General features: G+C 41.4%; 1 protein-coding gene across 5 annotated transcripts in view; it reads left to right on the top strand.

The window, feature by feature from the left end:
* Satb2 (SATB homeobox 2) overlaps positions 1-20,784 on the top strand; it is a 177,255-nt gene that overhangs the window by 94,235 nt on the left and 62,236 nt on the right. For all 5 annotated transcript variants that reach the window (XM_036173833.1, XM_036173831.1, XM_036173830.1 and 2 more), the window contains one exon: positions 10,914-11,386. In XM_036173833.1, coding sequence (XP_036029726.1) covers positions 10,914-11,386 — 473 coding nt within the window. The remainder of the gene's footprint in view (positions 1-10,913; positions 11,387-20,784) is intronic.

Raw genomic sequence — 20,784 nt, 5'->3', positions numbered from 1 at the left:
TTGGTTTTCTGCAGTGGTATCTGTCTGTTGCAAAGCCAAGTTTCTTTGATGAGGTCTGAGAGCTACACTGTCTGTGGGTGTACCAGGGTAAGTATGGTAGGAATTACTCTGGTTTAGTAAAGTGGCAGTTATAGCCTCTTGTCTATGACTTCACTAACCCCAGGTAGCTGGCCAGGTTTCCAGTCCCAGACACGATTTCCTGCTTGTTGATCAGGGCTTAAGTCCAAATAGAGAGCTGTTGGCTGCCACCAAGATATGCATGGCAGTGTTGTACCTGGAAGGTTAATGTACATCCTGGTCATTGTTGTGGTCCATAGGCATCACAGCTGGGTAGGACTATTGTTTGCTTCCCTACCTTGGAAGCCTGCATGGCACCTTGTGGTACCTTCCTGGTCATTGTTGTGGTTCATAGGTAGGACTCTTGGTTGCTTCCCTGCCTTGGAAGCTTGCGAGGCACCTTGTGGTACTGTGAAAGCCTAGTTCTCAGAGAAAGGCTTTCAGGTCAAATCCAGCTCGGGGCCTTGGGATTTTCTCTCCCAAGTGCATGGTGTCTTCAGCAATAAGGGCTTCCCTTCAGCCTCTTGGCAACCAAGGGGAATAGGAGTTGCCTATAAAGTCCTGGGACACTCTTGAATTCAAAGGAGCATTCTTTAAAGAACAGTTATGAAGAAGAGAGCTGGCGTCTATGGGAGGAAAAAGGCCAGGAGTTATAAATACATGAGACTTAGGGGGATGAAGAGGAGATGTCAGCAAGGGTAGCAGGAGTGGCCAGGGGAAGGCAGCATTGACTGGAGGGAGTTACTTCCTAGCGGCATGAGACTAGGAAGGCCTGTGCCTTAGAAGGAAGAGAGGGCAAAGAGGCGAAGGAGGCAAATTTGAGTCAAGGGGGCACGTTAAAGCACGATTGATATCTAGAAGAAGGAGGGCCGGCCAGTGAGAGGAGGACCCTGATGCTCAGATGACAGTTTCCCCAAAGAAATATGTGGGCATATGCTTTGGAGCCTGGGGGAAACGCCAGCAGGTGCCTGAGGTGGTGGTAAAGGGGGCTGGTGATGGAGGGAGCTGAGAATGAGATGCTCTGGCAATGTGGTGGGTTTGGGATCATGCCTGTGAATCTGTGGCTACAGTGGGGGCTGAGTGAGGACAGCAGCAATAGATGCCAGGGAGGTCCCGTGTGGTGAACAATGACGGGGTGGCCAAGGATTGGCCTGGAGGAGGGTTTGCAGTGAACCAGGCCTCATTCAGGTCCGCAGTTGCTCTTGCTGTGCCGTTTGAGAGTTTTCCTAGTTCCAAATTCCATTTGTCCTGCCCAAAACAAAATCAGAATTAAATACAGCCTTGGTGGTGCAGAGCAACTGTCTAGAAAGGGGTACACTCTGGGGCTTTGTATCCAGACAAGGAAAGGTTCAGGTCCTTTGAGACCTGGTGTGGTTGTATCAGAAAACAGCATGTGAAAATCAGATTGTTTTGGTTTCTTGATCAGTTCCACAAGACTGCTGCCTGGTTTCCCTCGAGTGATTCACAAAGTTAAAAAACCCGAAGCATGTTGAGCTCCTCAGGTACTGGAAGCTCTTACCTCCAAGTGCTTGCTCTGTGAGATCTCAGCACCGAAGGCAGATTGCCTCATGACGATAGTTCTTCAGCTTGCTACTGTCTCCGCTGATGTTGACCTTCATTCTGCCTGTTGTAAGAACTTGGGTTTATCTGAACTCCTAAAGGAACTCCCATGAGTCTAGAGCAGTGGTTCTCAACCTTCCTAATGCTTTAACAGAATTCCTCATGTTGTTGTGACCCCTGACCATAAAATTATCTTGTTGCTACTTCATAACTGTCATGAATCATAATGTAAATCTCTCATATGCAGGAGAGCTTATGTGAACCTTAAAGGAATCATGACCCATAGGTTGAGAAGAACTGATCTAGAGTTATCTGGAGTACAGGTTCAGATTGAGGCTGATCCTTCTGGGACAAAAAAGGACTTTGAGAAAACATTGCAGGCAAAGAAAGAGGAAGTCATGGGCACACCTCCATGTTTGTGCTGGCCTCAGTTTAGCGAATATAAGGCATTGTACATCAGAAGGTCTTCACATTAATAGGTAGAATTGAATCCACATGAACTGGATTTATGCACTTAGTTTTGTTTGGGCAGATGTTATATTGTGGCCAGCCTTATTTCTTACCTTAACCTCTCAGTTGAATGAAAAGAAAACAGATGAAAATTTTTACCATTTAATTCATTTAGCTAATATCCTTAGGAAGCTAATACTCTATTAAAATAATCCATTCCTTTCCTATTAATTAGTTATTGAACTAAAGAGTTAGTAAAAGTCAATTATACTGAAAAGAATAATTATAACTTTATTAACTATAAATTAGAAATTGTTCACACAAAGAAAAATATGCCTTTTAAATTTTTTTCCAGCCAGTTTACTATTTTTCCTAAAAGTAATGGCCTATAACATTTATGATTCATATAGTCAGGGAGACTGGTCTTTTGAAAAGAGTAGATCAGGAATAATTGTTTCCTTGATTAACTTTTCCCAATAGATTGAATTAAAGAATTAACATTCATGGAGTGCTGAATGGAAGAGGCAGACTGTCTAAATAATAATGTTAAGTTTCTGCATGTGGGTTTTTTTGCATCCTGTGCTGAATTTATTTTAAAATTATAGCCTAGATTAGAATAAAAAGCATAAATGTAGGCATCCTTAGATACAAGCAGTTTCATCTACACTTATAGGACATTTGAAATGATCGATGTTATTAAGCTGCTTGGAGCCGGGACAATTGTGTCACCAGGGAGAAAGTGGGACCGTGAGGCAGTAATGTGGACAGTGCTCACTTTTTCCATGAAGCTTAATGGGTCCTGTGAGCTTTCCCTGCCAAAGAAACAGAGGCATCCATATTTCAGTGCTTTATAGTAGACTTGTATGTTCTGTAGAGCTTGATATGATGGGGAAAGGAAGTTGATAATAAGTGGAAAATACACCCAAGAAAAGCTGCATACGGTATCATCACAGTGCTGGCTGGTACCCCTCGCTTATGGGGCCATTTTATTGGGAGTTAACAAGTTGGTTGAATGTCTCGCTTTAGGCAGAGACTTTGCAGGCAAATTCCCAATCCAGAGACAAATTCTCTACAACAAATTTAGAGGGAAAAAAAAATCTGTAGGCTTGGTAGTCCCAAGAGACTTAGCTCCCCACCCGCCTTTGCCCTTGGGCGCTTTCAGACCCCTAAATATTTCCTTTAATTATATTTAGTGAACTCCTTTTTTCTGGTTGGTTGTTTCGATGGTGTGGGATTTGTAGTTGATAGATGGAGGCCTCTTTGTGTTGTCTGTGTGGCGTTAACTGAAACTGGCTTCCCAAGAATAAACTGACTTTTATTTATAGTTATTGACCAAGAGATAATAAATCAGAAATACTTCATAGATGGGCATAGTCAATATTGGCCCATGGGATGCTGTTTTATTTTGTTATGTTTACATTTTTAAAAGCACTAAATACAGGAAAAGATTTCAGGGGGGTAGTAGAGTTGTTAATGTGTATCCCGGCTCAGAGAGAGGAGCCAAAATAAATACTGGAGTTAACCACATGGAATTGCCATTTTTGGAGGACCCCAATTGTTGCCTGATTGCCCATTTCATGAAGTTCAGTCTTACGTGAATTCACTGTGATTGCCTGGGGCCTTCGGGTGTTCGTTACAGTGTCATGTGTGTGCAGCACATTTAACTTACTGTTGGCTGTTTCCACTAAACACTTTCTGTATGCAAAATTTACCAATGGTCCTTGCTTCTTCTCTCCCTGGGTCACTCAATATTCCTCATTGGTCAGGTGGGATTCCAAGCTGATGACATCTACGTTGGGACAGAGCTCTTCAGGCTGCAAGAAAAATCAAAGAAGGCGGTTATGATCATGTATTTTGTATTTAATGAGTAGATGGATTACTAATGAACTGGCAAGGCAGATGTTGAAAGGAGCCTCTGTTATTAAATAGAAAGACACTTTCAGTCATAGGTGGAGGTTCTAAGTCCCCCTGTGTGCACCAAGTGGTCAATTTATCAGAAGCAAAAATACAGGTGGAGTTTTTTCTTAAGTTAAAATTATTGTGTTTCTAAGGACTGGCATAATTCTTTTTTTTTTTTTTTAAAGAAATTCTGTTTTTTTAAAGATTTTTTTTTGTTCATTTCACATCCCAACCACAGATCCCCCTCTCATCACCCCCCACAGCCTTCCCCTCACCAACCTACCTCTCATCCTCTCCTCCAAAAGGGTAAGGGCTCCCCTGGGGAGTCAGCAAAGCCTGGTACATTCAGTTGAGGCAGGTCTAAGACCGCCCCCCCCCCTGCATCCAGGCTGAGTGAGGTGTCCCACCCTCGGGACTGGGCTCCAGAAAGGACACTGGCGTAATCCTTGGTGTACAATAATTGATGAATAAAACTGAAACGAACAAGAAAACATGAATAATCATTCATTAGTGATCACCTAATTCAACCATTGGTTTCACCATTTTTTATTTTATTTTATTTTATTTTTTTAAATTGACCAGCTTTTCAATCAGTGTCACCGTGAAAGGCTTTGCACAGCACATTGTAGAAACATCAGGCGGGACCCTCATTACTCACATACCTCATCTAGCCACCAAGTCACATGTACAAATCCTTGTCACAAGCATTGTATGCACACTTGTGCAAACGGCCAAAAGCAGGATTTGCAGAAGGAAGGTGATTCGTCCTGATCCTAACACTAAAATTAGTAATGCGTAAGCACCAACTTCAGCACCGACCACAGACACCAGGAGCCCGGAAACACCCCTTTTCAATTTCACTAGCCTCCCAACTTTTGGGTTTCCTGAGCTTCAGCTTCCTCAATAAGTCAGGGCTGTTGATGTCTGGGTTATACAGCTGTGGGGATTAAACGACAGGGTTTAAGATCTGGAATGTGCCGCGGCTATGATGTAGATGGCAGGGCTGGCTGGTACTTTTTGAGGGCGCCTGTTGCCAAGCCTGATGATCTGAGATGAGCCTACAGGATCCACAAAGTAGAAGGAGAGAACTGACTCCTACAAGTTATCCTCGGACCCCCACATGCTGTATCTAATGATTAAAAAAGAAATCCATCAAAACCCCTTATGAAACATTCAGGCAATGAGTATGTCACCTCAAGCTAAGCAGAGAAGGTAGAGGGGAAAATCCAGCACATAACAAAACCTAGTTCCTATTGCCTACATGATATGTTTCTTCTACTTATGCCAGAGCCAATAGCTCTAATTATTTGGAATATTCCTAAATATATTCTATATCTGAACAGCTCTTTGACCTTAAGTTTTCTAACTTCTGATTTAAACAAGATCACTATCCTTAATATTGCTCCCGGGGTTTGGGGGCAGGGATGGGGATACAGCAGAGAACTCGGGGTAAAGGTTTAGAAGCCAAGGCAGTCCTGTTTGCGTCATCTCTGTTTTATACTCAGCGTTTGGTTGCAGCTTGCTGATTTGGTTGGCTGCACTCCTACCAGAGGTGCCCAAGACAAACCATGTCTGTCTCACCTCTGGGAGTCACTTGCAGAGAGCTTCTGAGGGCTTTAAGAGGCACTGAGAGATTCTGTTTGTTTGTTTGTTTGTTTGTTTGTTCCCTTATATCCCTTTACCCAGGGTTTCCAAATAAGGTGCTGGGGAATACTCGAGTGTTATCTTATTAAGGAATCCATTAGCACTCACTCATGCTAATCTCTTCACATTTGCATAAGCATCCTAATGGCTTAAAGAAGAATCCTTAGGCCAGACATTCTGGAGGTTTCTCCTTGCAAAGCCTTTTACCCAGTTCACTGCTTTTTGCCCGCTGTAACTGTGGACAGGTTCCAAGGCCATTTCATAAAGCAGCTTGGTTAGGTTTTCATTGAAACATTGCTCAAGGGCTGGCCTCAAACTATGGCCATCCTTCAGCCTCAGCCTCCTGAAGATTAGGATTGCAAGTATAACTCACCATGTTTGGTGAATTAGGACATTTTAAATTTCTTTCCTACTCTACTTAAAAGAAAAAAAAAAAACAAAAGCAAAAACAAAACATCAAGCCATTGAACACATACTTTAAAGAATACTACAGGATGCTTCCTTCTTCCATCTGTTGGTTGATCCAAATACAGCATATTGACAAGTAAAGCAGATTCATTGTTTTTCATGTGGAAAATTGAAATTCAAATGTACTTGTATTACATTTCTATGGATTTTACGCTTTTAAAAGTTGATAGTGTGCTGGCATTCATCATTCATTCCTCTCCTTCCACCACGTACGTGGGCGCAGAGCACTGAACTCAAGTCGTCAGGCTTGGTGACAGGCACCTTTACCGACAGAGCCTCCTCTCCAGTCCTATAAATTTGGTCTTAGAGTTGTGGGATTTTATCATTTCATCTACCGTCCAGTTCAAAGGTTTGAGCGTGAACTCTTTGGTGTTAAGGGACAGGATCTCTTGACATATAGGCTGGCTTCACTAGGTGAGCTGAGCATGACCTTCAACTTGCACTCGCTGTTCCCACCTCCAAGAGCTTGGATTACGGCTGTCCACTGCCACCACGCCCAGCTCAGCATATGAACTTTTAAGCCTCATTTGGAGAAACTGAATAGTAGTGTATTCTTGCGTGTGTCATGGGGCATATGAATCCATTCGATAGTTATTTTAAAAAAAGGGATTAAATATTTCAAAATTGATATGCTATGATAGTTATGCAAATAAGAAGGGTTCTTTTGGGAGACAGAAAACATCGGTTAGAATTTCCTAACTAAAAAAACGTAGAATTGGAATAAGGTCTAGGGCTGGAGAAATAAGTGGCTCAGAAGTTAAGAACACTGGCTGTTCTTCTAGAGGACCCAGGTTCTATTCCCAGCACCCACAGGGTAACTAACAGTGGTCTGTAATTCCAGTTCCAGGGCATCCAAAGCCCTTTTCTGCCTTTGCAGGCACGAGGCAGGCATGTGGTACACAGAGATACATGCAGGCAAAACACTCAGACATAGAATAAAAATAAGTAAGTCTTAAAAGAATTAGGTCATGCAGTCTTCTACTTATTGAAATCTCCCAGCCAATAAAAATTATCATTCAGTATATTTTTCTTGAATATAGCTTTTAAACACCAGGTTCAATCAGTGTTTCTTCAACAAAATATAATGGTCAATGAATGTAAAACTATAGAGAAAAATTCTGACTGGTCACATACATTTAAAATATAACTAAAAAAATCAATAAAATGATAGCCTTTCTATTAGGGATTAGAGAAAAACAGACTTCAGCAGTCAAATTGAGTACGACTGCAGGTGATAGCAACATCAAATTCAAGTGCAGATTATACGGCATCATCATCTTATACTCTACAGACACATCGAAGCAGAGATGGCATGGCTTAGGCGTCTTACAAATCATTAGAAGCTTGACACGCATAAGAACCTTTAGAGATTCTGATTGAGTACCCGTGACCGGTTCTGCCCGTCTTCCTCTGTGCCATGTATACTGAAGGATCCCACGGACCTGAACTGGGTGTCTGTCGGGGGAGGCGTGTAGATGGTGAGAGGCGTTAGCTCACTCAGTCTTCGTCACCAAGACTGGTGAGGGCTTCACACGTAGTTTCTCCATTTTTGATCTTTAGAGGTAAAAAGTCTGGATTTTATTGGTAAAGCTGTCAGAGACTGAAAAACACAAGAGTATCTTTACTATTTGGCAAAATTAAAATGAAAAGATGGCAACCCTACTGGCAGGATTTAATTATCAGAAATGCCTTATTTGTCTTTTGTCGTATTTTAAAAATGAAGCTAGTTGCCAGCACATGCAATTAGGAGACATCAGGAAACACTCGGTAGTTTCAGGAAAGTCAGAAGAAAAGTCCGGGCAAACACCTGGCTGTGTCTTAGATAGACTTTCCTCCCCCTAGCTCCTCCACAGTGGCTCCTCCCCTGTTAGCCATGGCCAGCACTGATGCATGCAACCCTTCATTACTAGGGAAACGATACTGTCACAGTTCTAAGATGCAATCAATCACAGCTCCTGTCAATAAGAATTTATATGGACCTGGAGATTCTTTTTTGTTTTCTACTCTGTGTAGCCCTGGCTGACCTAGAACTCACTGTGTAGACCAGTCTGGCCTTGAACTCAGAGATCCGCCTGCCTCTGCCATGGGAGTGCTGGGATTAAAGGCATGCGCCACCACCACCACACGTGGCTGCAGATCTGGGGATTCTTAAAAATAGGCGTTATTATGTGTAAACGTAAAGCAATATGGACTGATCATTTTGACTCAGCACACAAACTCCTATAGATTTTATTGATCTCGTATATTTACATTTAATTTACATACATTTTCATGCATAATTATAACTAGATCTGTCATGGTAGCTTTATCACAGAACAGTAAACTCATTCAAGTGTAGCAAGCCTTTGAAAAAGAAAAATACTAAAAGTTTGGACAATTAGCTCTATGAAGGTGATTCTGTGTTTTTGGTAGAAAAAATGGGGATAAAAGTTTGTCTGTTAAGTACTTGGAAACAATTTAAAAATTGAATTCATCATGACCTTGACTGAATTAAAAAACAGCACAAACAAGCCAATGAATCAGATGCTTACCCGGGACCCAGTGTTTGTGTCCGTGAAGTGTGACTTCTCTCTGGAGGCAGTTCATGCTCTTTACATCTTCCTTCAATAAAGAGACCACGATAGTAATGCCTGTCCGAGAAAACCCTATTGGATTACCTTATCTGAAGGCTGATAGCCATTTGCTTGGTTTGGATTTAAGGCTGTGTGCTTTAAAGTTTAATTAATACAATGATTGGAAAATGAATGCCTTTAGAGGAGATTAAAACAGTTTGTTTACCTTGAACTTTATGCAGGAAAGGTAACATGGAAACTAAATGAAATTATATTCAAAGATTAAGTTAGAAATGAAAGAAGTTTGAAGTAAACTTTTGACTTATTTAGGAGTTCATAGGAAAGTTGAACAAGTTTGGTTCTTTAGAAAAAGAAGAAAAAATGTATGTATGTAAATATGATCCTAAGATAGGCTGGTAACCATATTTCCTCCAAGAAGCTCTGGAAATATACAAAGCTTTTAGACATGAATAACATGGCCAAATATCCACTTACTTTTTTTTTTTTTTAAATCTCATTATGTAAGGTATTAATTTAGGGCAAAACCCACTTTCTTCCACTTTGATAGTGATTGACCTTATTTAGATTCCTCATGTGTTGCTCACCCTGTTTACCAGCAACTGCCATTTCCATCTGAATTCTTTGAGTCTCTATATTCTTCTACTTACTTCTTACACTGAATTCTCTTGATATAAGTTGCATATCAAACTACAAATGCTACTTTAGTGATGAAAAAGTAGTTATTTTGAAGTTTTTTCCTGGGGTTAGAGAGAAGACTTGATGGTTAATACTTGCAGAGGACCCACGCTCTGTTCCCAGCACCTACATCAGGCAGCTGACTGCTTCTAACTTCACAGGATGTGGTGCCTTTGACTTGCAGGTGTATCTGAGCTCACAGGCACATACCCATCTACATATACATAATTAAAGATAATGAAAATAAATCTTAAATGTTTCTCCTGCAGGTAAATAGTTTTGATTTCCAGCATGTAACCACCCCTACCAGTGCCTGTGTGAATTTATCTTTAAGGGATTTTTTTTTGGGGTGGAGTCGGAGTCTGTCTTAGAACTTGTCGTGTAGATCAGGGTGGCCTTGAGCCTACAGTGATCTTCTGCGCCACTATACCCAGCTTCTTTAAAAGACTTTTGCATAATTATATCTAATATTTGAAATCACAAGTAAGGTTTACTTACTAAGGCTGCATGGGAATTTGCTTTCAAACACATTTTTAAGAGGATACCTACAAACACACACTTAAAACCAGCAATGACCGATTTGTTTCAGTCTTGGGTGTTTTCTTCAAACAAAACCTTGTTTTAGGCAATAACATACAGTAGTGCTGGGAACTGAACCCAGGTCTGCTGGAAGAGCACCAGTGCTCTTAACTGAAGAGCAATCTCTCCAGCCTCACAGAGCTTCCGCAAGGCAGTGATCCCCACCCCTGTCCTGAGGACTGATCCTGTCCCTTGACTGGTGCATCTGTGAAGCATTCTCTACCTTTACTCCTTCAAGCTTATTCTTTAAATCTTTAGTGATTCGCAATAACTAGATAGATAACCTGGAGCAGAAAAGAATCATATTTCATGACCAGTCAAGGTGATGAAATTAATCTTGGGTTTATTAAAATATCTATTTCTAGAAGAAGATAGCAAGTGAGGAGATAAAGAGTATAGGGTAGGCATGCTCATGGACATTTCCCATGGTTGTAGTACCAGCTATGAAACCCTATTTACCAGTCACATGGTAAGTAAGCACTTTGTCACTGAGCTGTATTCCTGGTGCATTCCCAACATAGACTGAGAAGGTAGTAGCTTGGCAGGAGACATTGCCCTTGCCATTTTCCTGATAGCTATGAACTGTGCTGTTAGCCATGAACTGTAGACGGTTAGGGCAATGGGTGTTTTGTTACTAAGGTTGATGGAAGGCGATTACAGGATGTAGAAATGTCTGGGGCTTTAGAATTGGATTGGCTGGGGTTTTTTTTTTTGTTTGTTTGTTTGTTTTTGTTTTTTTTTTTTTTGTCTTGGCTAGTCTAGGAAATGCTTACTTTTTACAAATTTATCAAGCTGAAGTGGCAAAGAGCTTCACTTTCATATCTTTTATGAAAAAAATCTATTAGTATAATGGTTAAGTTAAACCTTTTAAATAAGAATTCTTATTCTTTCTTTGGGGGTTTTTGGACTTCCATTAAAAATATTAGTATCATTAGTGTATTATATATATATATGCAACAAATTATAACATGAAAATAATGGTGAGTTTTTGTTTTTATCTTTCAACAGTGGAAAGAGTGGAGCGAGAAAACCTTTCAGACTATTGTGTTCTGGGCCAGCGTCCAATGCATTTACCAAATATGAACCAGCTGGCATCCCTGGGGAAAACCAACGAACAGTCTCCTCATAGCCAAATCCACCACAGTACTCCAATCCGAAACCAAGTGCCCGCATTACAGCCCATCATGAGCCCTGGTCTTCTCTCACCCCAGCTCAGTCCACAGCTGGTCAGGCAGCAAATAGCCATGGCCCATCTGATAAACCAACAGATAGCCGTTAGCCGGCTCCTGGCTCACCAGCATCCTCAAGCCATCAACCAGCAGTTCTTGAACCATCCACCCATTCCCAGAGCAGTTAAGCCGGAGCCAACCAACTCCTCTGTGGAAGTCTCTCCTGATATCTACCAGCAAGTTAGAGATGAGCTGAAGAGGGCCAGTGTGTCACAAGCTGTCTTTGCAAGAGTGGCATTCAACCGCACACAGGTACAGTGAACGCCATTCTCGCTAGGGATTAAGGGTCAGAGTAGGGAAGAAATGTGGCATGTCTTCATGATAATATCTTCAGAATGTTTTATGGAGATGAGGAGATGGCTCAGGAGATGCTTGTTGTCCAAGCATGAGGACCTGAGTCCAGATCCCCAGCACCTATGTAAAAGCTGGGCACTGGGCACACATCTTTAAGCCTAGCATGGGAGAGGTGGCAAGGGAAATGTAAGAGCTCTCTGGCCAGCAAGTCTACTCAATCGGTGAGCTCCAGGGTGAACAAAGAGACCCTGTCTCAAAGAAAAGAGTGGAGATGCATAAGGAATACCACAATGCCAACCTCTGGTGGTCTCCATGGGCATGTGTACCCCCATCCATATTTCATACACACATGGCACACATACTGTACAGAACAAATATGAATTTCAGAGCATACATAATTTAATAATATTCTTCTGTCATGATATATAATGTCACCACTCATCCCTACAAGATCTTAATGAATTAATTTCAATAATGTAACGAATATCTAAGATGCTACCATCCAGCTCAACTGCCAGAATCCTCCCACTGAATGGCCAGGTGTCTGTGTGCACTCTGTCCTCATCCTTACCATCTGTGTTTCCCTGGATAGACCCTTGATAGTGAATTTGGGGATCATCTCCACGACCGTTTAAAAAAAAATTTGAGACTAGTTGTAAAACTATTTATGCGTATTCAAATAGCCTGTTTTTAAATATTTTTGAACACTATAAAAGTATTTCTATAAACGTTTCAAAATGTACAAGTCAGATTTGAATAGTAACATATAGATTACTTATATTTTTAATGTTTCAGCAGAATTACATGCAACTATAATTTTGAGTGATAGAGGTGAACAGTATCTTCACACATATGTTGTCCTACTGAGGGAGCTCATTTGAAAGATTTCCCTCCATTTGTGCTTCTTAACTGGGTGTGCATCAGAATGGAGTGATGTTAAAATAAGGATTTCACTTCTCATCCCAGAGCTTCTGATTTAGGAAGTGTAGGATATGACCTAGAGAATCTGATTTCTTACAAGGTCTGAGGTGGTGCGGATGTTACATGCTCAGGGTGGAGGGGTATAGTCTGCAAACCTCTAATGGGTAAAGAGGCTTACTTAGCTTGGGGAACTAATGGCCTCAGCAGTGAACAAAGGGTAGCCAGGAGTGTGCTGGATAACACAGGAGAACTTAAGCAGTCGGGACCTGGGAAGCTGGGATTGAGGGACATTTAGGACAGTATGGGCAAGGTGAGTGATCAGGAACCCAGCAGGCTGGAGCTCAGTGGCCTTACTGCATGTGAGGTAGGAAAATAAGAAGGTGAAAACCTCTTGGGTCCTGGGTGGAAACTTGGAAAACTTGAATTTTAGGTTCCTGGGGGAAGTGGGCCTTGAAGGTTAATAAAATTTAATGAAGATCAAGGAATGTATTTAAGCTAATGGAATTCATAAGGAAAATATTGAGTCAAAAACTGTGGGAATGGTTGGTAGTTGATAATAAAACTGAAGATGCTGGTAGGAGATCATAGGTCAGAAAAGATCTTTAAGAACTTACTAGAAGTTTTGAACTTTCATCACTGGAAAAGCCAAAGGTCTCATGCGGGAATGTGCTGTGACTCAATAAGGAAACTTTGATCTTTGGAAGGGTTTGGTTTTTCTCTATTATAGCAAGTGGGTAGGAGTGCCAATTAGGAGGCTTCTCAGAGAGACCAGCTGAAATGTGGGGAAGTTCTCAATGAGACTGGGCAGTAGAGAGGGGTGTGGCATCAAGAAGCATCATGGGAGTAAAGTTGTGGCTGGTGTGTTAGCGCATACAGGCTGGTGTGTTAGTGCATGCAGGCTGGTGTGTTAGTGCATGCAGGCTGGTGTGTTAGCACATACAAGTGAAGCAGTAACATCAGGGCTTGAGCCTGATGACTGGAAAGGTAGTGTTAGGAGAAACGTCAAGGGAGAGACACTGCAGGAGAGGCCGAGAAAGGCCACAGCGATTGTTTGGCGTCTAGTTGTCTTCACTTTGAAACACTGGCAGATTTCTTATGAATACTGGCAATGAACATAGAAAGTATAAGTTTGGCACTGAAAACAGTGGGTAGAGGTAGACTAAGAGATTGGAAAAGTGTTTCAAAGCCCAGGATTTAAACTAGAGGAGGGAAAGGTAGCGTGATGGGAGGGTTTGATAAGAAACTGTCCATTTCAGGTTCCCCGGAGTGGTGCTATTTGGGGAGGTTGTGGAATCTTAGGAGGTGGAGCCTTGCTGGGGGAAGTACGTCACTGTGGACAGACTTTGAGGGTTGATTACTTCCTGTTTTCTTTCTCTGCTTGTCTGTGTGTCCATGAAAATATAAATCTTCCTGCCTCTGCCTAATCCCACACCTTTCTTGCTATTATGAGCTTACAAGCCAATTAATGCCCCCTTAATTTGCATTTGTCATGAGATTTGTCACAGAAGCGGAAAAGTAACTAATTCAGGTGTTAACTGCACCCTCCTTCAGAACCAGGAAATGCCAGAAGAGTGCCTCGGTAGCCATGGAGTAACAGGGAGATGATAGCAAGGGTGAAGGGACTCTAGAACAGAGTTCTCAACTGGTGGGCCGAGACCCCAGGGGTCCCATATCAGATATCCTGCATATCAGATATTTACTTTATGATTCATAACAACAGCAAAATTATAATTATGAAGTAGCAATGAAATACTTTTGTGGTCGGAGGTCACCACAACATGAGGGACTGTGTGAAAGGGCTGCAGCAGCAGGAGGATTGAGAACCAGTGCCCTAGAAGACTCATACCTGTGGGGAAAGCCAAGATATACGGAGAAAGAGAGTCTTGAGTTATGCCACCAGATTTGGCATGCTGTCAGTTGGTTGGGAGACATCCTCATCCAATTTCTGAGAGGAGGTTCATTACATTGGCGAGGACAGGAGCAAGTCTGCAGGGCTGAGGAGTGACTAAGTGCTTAGGATGCAGACAGGAAGAGTGCTTTTTCAATGGAGTCTTAGAAAGGCTGAGGACCAGCTTGATTTTGACAGGAGTCCACCCAAGATGGGAGGCGCTTTGCAGCTCAGGTCACATGAAGCAGTAATGGAGTCATTTATTGAGTTTGGGCAACTGCTGGCTGTGAGCAAAGAGAAGGCCCTGGGGCCGGGGGGGGGGTGGTGGTGGTGGTGGTTGGTATCCATGTGTTTTTATGGAGAAGAGCAGGACAGGTGGAATCTCAGCTCAGAGCTACCTTATACATTCATTCTTTTAATGGTAGAGACTATCCCCATCACTTGAAAAATACATTTGGAGGAGGGCACACATATTTCTTGCATCTTCTTGGAACTTAAAAGACTCAGGTGGCATTTGTATGATCATAGTTACATAGATGGGAGTTGTGTAAGGCTCAGGTCCTTTGGAAAAAATGTGTTGCCCACTACTGAAAATACAAAGTGGAGGAAGCCACCTCTACCTTCTGCAGTTCTCTGTGTGATGTGGTCTTTAGTCTGTCATCCATGCGCATGCATAGACATTTCATGCCTAGCCAACATTTGATTGTCTAGTCTGTGCACAGCTCTTTTTGGCTAAGGATAAAATTGAAAGCAGGGTTGTACTACTTCCGATTTTTGAAGTGGAATGCAGTGTACATTCTACCCCAAAAGCATGAAGCATGAGAGAAGACTCACAATGAGTCAAGGCCACAGACAGTTTGGGTGCGAGAACTTTGCTGCATCGAGGCACTCGGCTCTCGGGGGTCTGTCTTCTCCTGAGGAATCCTTTATGTCTCTCTTTCTGGATTAAAGATTTTTCTTTGGCATTGCCACCTTTGAAGTGCCAGGTTATAAAAAGGCCTAATTGAAGCACAGAACACATTTTATTATTTTCCTCCTGCTATTAAATTTGTAAGATGGCTACGCCTAGAAAGAAACATTCACTTTCAATCAACATGAGCTTGAGTTCATGGGCCAGCCTTGAGGATATCAAATGGAAACTACATAGGAATGTATGAGTATTTCCTTTTTAAATTCTGCTTTTAATTTGGGAAAGCTTTTCATCCCTCTGGGATCATAACCTGTTGTATATAAGCCCAGCCTAATCAAGGTAGATGGTATTGACAGAATGACATAGTTTGAACTTGAGCAGGAGGTCAGCAGGCAGATTGTTTTTGCTGTGTTCTGCAGTCACTAACAGCACAAATGGGCAGCTGGTTTTGCCAGCTGTATTGTTAAATGGGAAATGCAGTGTAGTGTTCCCCATGAAACTAGCCATGGATTTTCCAAACAGTGAGGCATTTTTGAGTGGAATCAGTCATTTCTGGGTTATAGAGTAACTTGCCAGGTCCAATTCATATGTAAAAATGGTTATTGGCATATTAACCATTTTCTAGAACAAATGTTAACTTCTTGTCTATACAGAACCATTCATTTTTGTTCGGCATCTGGAGACATTACCATTAGTTGCTCTCTTGATGTATAGCATATTCTCATGTGCCTAAGGATTTTACAGAACTCATTGACATCTCCAGGACTCATCTGTTATTAACACTAATAAAAAGTGTGTCAAATGACAGTTGGTGTCCCTGCATTTCTGCTTGAAGATTTAACAAGAAGTTTGACTAATTTGTATATGTGTAGGTATGCAGAAAGTAAAATCATCTGCAAACATTCATCAGTCCAGTAAGAATATAAACAGGAGAACCTTGTCTGCCTGCTTTTAAGACTTCCAGATGAAAGACCTCACGCTTCCAGTAACTGGTATTTGAAAACTGTATGTTATTGAAAGAGACTATTCATTACCTTAAATGGCTGATCTATTTACCATTTGCTTATGTAAAATGACATGACTAGGGGCTGTATTTCCAAGAGTTTTTATTTATTTATTCTTTTTAAGGTTAATACATAGTGACAGGTTTTATCTTGGCATTTTCATGCATAAATGTTGTTATAGTTTGTTCTCATTGTTCCCATTCCCCACTGTCTTCCTGTGTCCCTTGCCCACTCCCACCCCTACTGGTTTTTAATACACTTTAATTTTGATACATAAGTCTTTCAAAGTCATTTATGCATCTGCCTGGTAATACCTTATTTTGTGTAATACTCATGGCTTCTAGTTCTGAAAATAGATGACCCCTGCAGTCTTTTGTTTTTGTTTTTGTTTTTGTTTTTTTACTGTTATTTGTAATTATTTTTGTATTTTTCTTCCTGTTCACCAACAAAACATGAGTTGTATAAGCTAAGGATATACAAGTTGAGTTCATGTTCTGTATAACAGAGTTAGCATATTTATGTCAGCAGTGCCAGGATGGGAGCACTCCAGTGTGGCCCGAGGCTGATATAGTCATGGGCACAGCGTGTGCAGTAGCACTGTAGCTGGATGGGCCTTGTGGAGGAAATGGGTAGTCGGGCTTGCCATGCCGTTTTATAGCCAAAGGGACTCAGGGGGCAACAGTGAGGTGACAGCATCGGCTGTTTTCCTACCTGTCCACTTCCAGCACTTTCTCTTGTGGTCTCCGTGGGACCACAGAGGCAGGTAGACACCCTTGCATCGTTCGTGATCCCCCACACTCATGCCCGTTCTGTGTGGGGTCTGCATCGGAAGGACCGTCCTCAGGCTACTAGATGTTGGCAGAGATCTGGAAAAACTTAGCCACTGTGTGACAGGAACCCCACAGCGACAGCCCACGGCTTCACTGCTTGTGGAGGAGATTTCCCTGACACTCTGGAGCTCTCTGTATCGGCCTGGCCCTCCATTGTCCCCTATAGCTCTCCCTTGGAAGCATTTTATTAATAATAAACCTTTTGCGTAGGACTCTTTATCTTGTGGCTGTAGATCCATTTCTAAGTAACTGACATTTGGTCATGCCACATGAGTAGAAACTTGAGGAGAGCATAGCATCAGAATGATGCCCATTCATTCCACAGAGCACCTGCCATGTGCTGTATGAGGCTAGTATGGCTGTGTCTGCCGCTTGGTTTGAAAACATTTTCATCATAGTTGCTTTAAACCTGAAGCCTGGTAGCTCTTCCGTTCACTGACTGGAAAATAGAATTATTGGGACTACCTTGAGGATATTGAATCGGGGGCAGGGGTTGAGATTGGGGTTAGAAGTGAGAGGATATGAATATGAGTAGGCGTAACGTTCTGGAGAGGAATGGGGTTTGAGGCTTTAAGAGTTCTACCACTGTTAATGGGAGCGAAAAGCAGCTTCACTAGTCTGAGCTGTGGCACACTGGTAATAAGTTTCGAGCAGCCTTGCTCCTTGGCCCTACACCTCTACAGCGCTTGCTCCCAGGTGCAGGTGGTGCCTGTTGAATAGTGATTGCTGACAGGTTTTGACTTTTGCTCACATGTTTTCTTCTGTGTCTGTATCCTGAATTCATCGTAAGTTGGCACCTTTCTCTCGTTAGGTCTGTAGACACGAAGTAAACCATGTGGTTATTTGCTGCATTTGTGGTTTACACATTTCAGTGTGATTGTGAATCCTAATTTTAAGCATTCTGTTTTCTTTGTTAAACTATAGACTTGAAAACATTGATCAGAGGCGGTATATAGGATGAAAGGCAATGTTTAAGACAATATTTCTGGTGTCCACTGACCTATAATAAGTCAAGTTTCATAAAATATGTAGAGTGACTTTTACTTAATAGATAAACTATTCTCTAATTTATTTAAAAATCCAATGACCTACATATTCATATGTTCAGAAGTCCCCATTTCCTAACATCGCTTCTCCTCCGAGACCTTCCATCTGAGCAAATCTGTTAAATGAAGTAGAGGAAGCTTTGATCCAAACTAGGGTAAATCCAGTGGAAGGAATGTGCTGCCACACGTGAATGGGAGCACGGGAATGCCAGAAAAGGGAAATTGGGGGTGACCCTCATATCCCTTCTCCTTTTCCCTTTACATTGGCAGCAGAGTGCAGGGGCACCCCTACACAAGGAGTCAGCAATAATATGTTTGCACCCCTGGGGAGCAAGACTTTTCTCAGGCTTGCTGTTGATGTAGCCTTGTCCATTTTCTTTTCCTCTAGCAGAGGGGGGAGTAAGACTTGCTGAGCTGACCCTTGGGAACATATTTTTGGTAGAAGAATAGACGTGTGTAATGGGAGTGTGCTCCTTTAGAACAGTAGGTTTCTGATTCAGTGTCCTGCTACTTCAATTTAGTGAAAATTCACGGACGTTTATCAGAGGTCTCCCTGGAGAAGCAGTGTATGTGCCCTGGTCTTATCTGATAGAGAACAGGACCCCCAAAATCCTGTGGGAGCTCATTTGATTGACCTGTTCTCATTTTTTTTTTTAAATGAGAATTTGCAGGAAAAAAAACTGCAGTTTACTCATCAAAGCCTCATCGTTTGAAGAAACTTAAGAGCAGGGTCATAAATACAATTTATGAAGTCACTCAGCAACTGGAGAATGTTTTCAGCAGATTGGAAAATTAGATTGAATGATGTATCAGAAAATTTGGCAGGAAAGCCAGCTGTTGAAAATGCAAACGTCGTTGTATGAAATGGTGTGGATTTTGATTTAAGCTTTGTTTACACGGTGTTTGGAATATATGCATGCCCCAAAACTGTTAGGGTTAAATTTTCTAAGAACTTATTAAATATTAGGATTTGAGGTAGCATAGTCAGAATGAGGTATGTGATGACTAGAAAAAAATCGTAGCTCCAAATTCTCAGGAGTCTAAGTAATGAGTCACTTTTGGAAGAGACAAAAATTGTCTTTTAATTTCATTGTTTGATGTATGCATATTGTTATCCAGATATGGGCATAATTTAATTATGCATTACAGTTTATATTTGTATAAAACTTTACCTCCAAGACATTCATATTCGTTGTCAGCTGAAATGGTGTCAGTCGTGATTATTTCTCAATATCTCATTGGGATCTAGGCTCTTTGCAAGTCAAGGACCACAGTGTCAATTTAGGGCCTTGACTCCATGGTCTAGTGAGCTGGTTATAAAATAACAAGGACACATGTGAGCAAAAGGAAGTCCACTCCTGAAAGGTGGGCTGTCAGTGTAAAATGCTGCAGATCAGGCATGAGGATGTTATTGAGTTTTGAAGTAAATAATATGCCCTCTTTTGATTTCAGAACATTAAATTAATAAAGTGGGGAGAGAAGGCCTTGCTTACTTCATAAAATAGTCTTTCATTTCAAAATCACTGGCTTGAATTCTCAGATTGAAAGATTGTAATAATATTAATATCTCCCCAGATAGCAGTGTCTCGGAGTTATTGGATGGTGTGTGTGTGTGTGTGTGTGTGTGTGTGTGTGTGTGTGTGTGTGTGTGTGTGTGTGTGTGTAGCGGGGAGGTTCTCTAGATAGAATCTTACTTTAGCACCTCCCATACATATAAAGAATATTGTCAATTAGCACCTTTTAAGCCACCTCAGCCAAACAGCATGAGTTAGTTAGGTCAAGGATGAAAGTGTACAGGCTTAGCTTGCTTTGTCTGTGCCTTTGGTAAAGGGGAGATTGATTTGGCAAATAGAAAACTGCACAATTCAATCTCCCTCCCTGATCCATGTGAAATAGAGAATATAGGTAGCAGAAAATGAAAAGATCTGGGTTTTTTTTTCTCCCTCCTACAAAGCAGAGAATCAGAGTAAGCCAACATGATGGTGACTATCTTGTCTGTTCCTCCTACCCTTGACCAGTGGCCTAACAAGTTAGTCACTAGCTTCATTATAGAAAATTCAAATTTTCTATGACTAGGAAATAGAAGATTCCATTTTGGTGATAATTTTGAATGTCATTTTTCACCAATGTCTCCCAAGGACTGCTCCACTCATTTCTCCCAGAGAGGGCATCTTCACCTAGTAAAAACCTAGGTCTCTGGGGTAAGCATCCATTGTTGTATTCTCTAACTAATCTTTAAAGTCATAGGTTGGATTTTATAGTTTTGTAAAAATTTCACTAAGGAAATGGGAACACAATAAGCATTAAAACAGTATATTCATGGAGTGTTCTTTCCATGGCTATTGATTAAAATGAGGACCAGTTGGCTGGGTGTTAAGTGCATGTTTGTTCAAATAAAGAGCATGAACTTTTAGAGCCCAGAAATGCTGCAGCATAAATATAACTATATCCATTTGAAATCAGTTGGGAATTTCCAAGCAATTTCAATCTCTACAATTTTTGTGCCAAAATGATCACTATAGACTATGGCATCTGCTTCTGAACTTCTCTTAACCACTACCATGCCCATCTGGAGTACTTTGCAAATCGTGGTTGGTAGACACACGCTTGTGCACATACCATGCCTGTCTTCAGTTCTATATCTTGCTAAAGCAAAATCTTCATGAAAAAGAAAAAGACCTTATACAATCAAATTCATACTGTAATGGAACCATTTTGGTATTTTCTAATTTATAGATTTCTAGTTTATCATAAAGG

The sequence above is a fragment of the Onychomys torridus genome, chromosome 23, assembly GCF_903995425.1.
Source record: "Onychomys torridus chromosome 23, mOncTor1.1, whole genome shotgun sequence".
In the NCBI taxonomy this organism is placed as follows: Eukaryota; Metazoa; Chordata; class Mammalia; order Rodentia; family Cricetidae; genus Onychomys; species Onychomys torridus.
The sequence above is the reverse complement of the archived record's forward strand: the minus strand, read 5'-3'. Positions and strand labels throughout refer to the sequence as shown.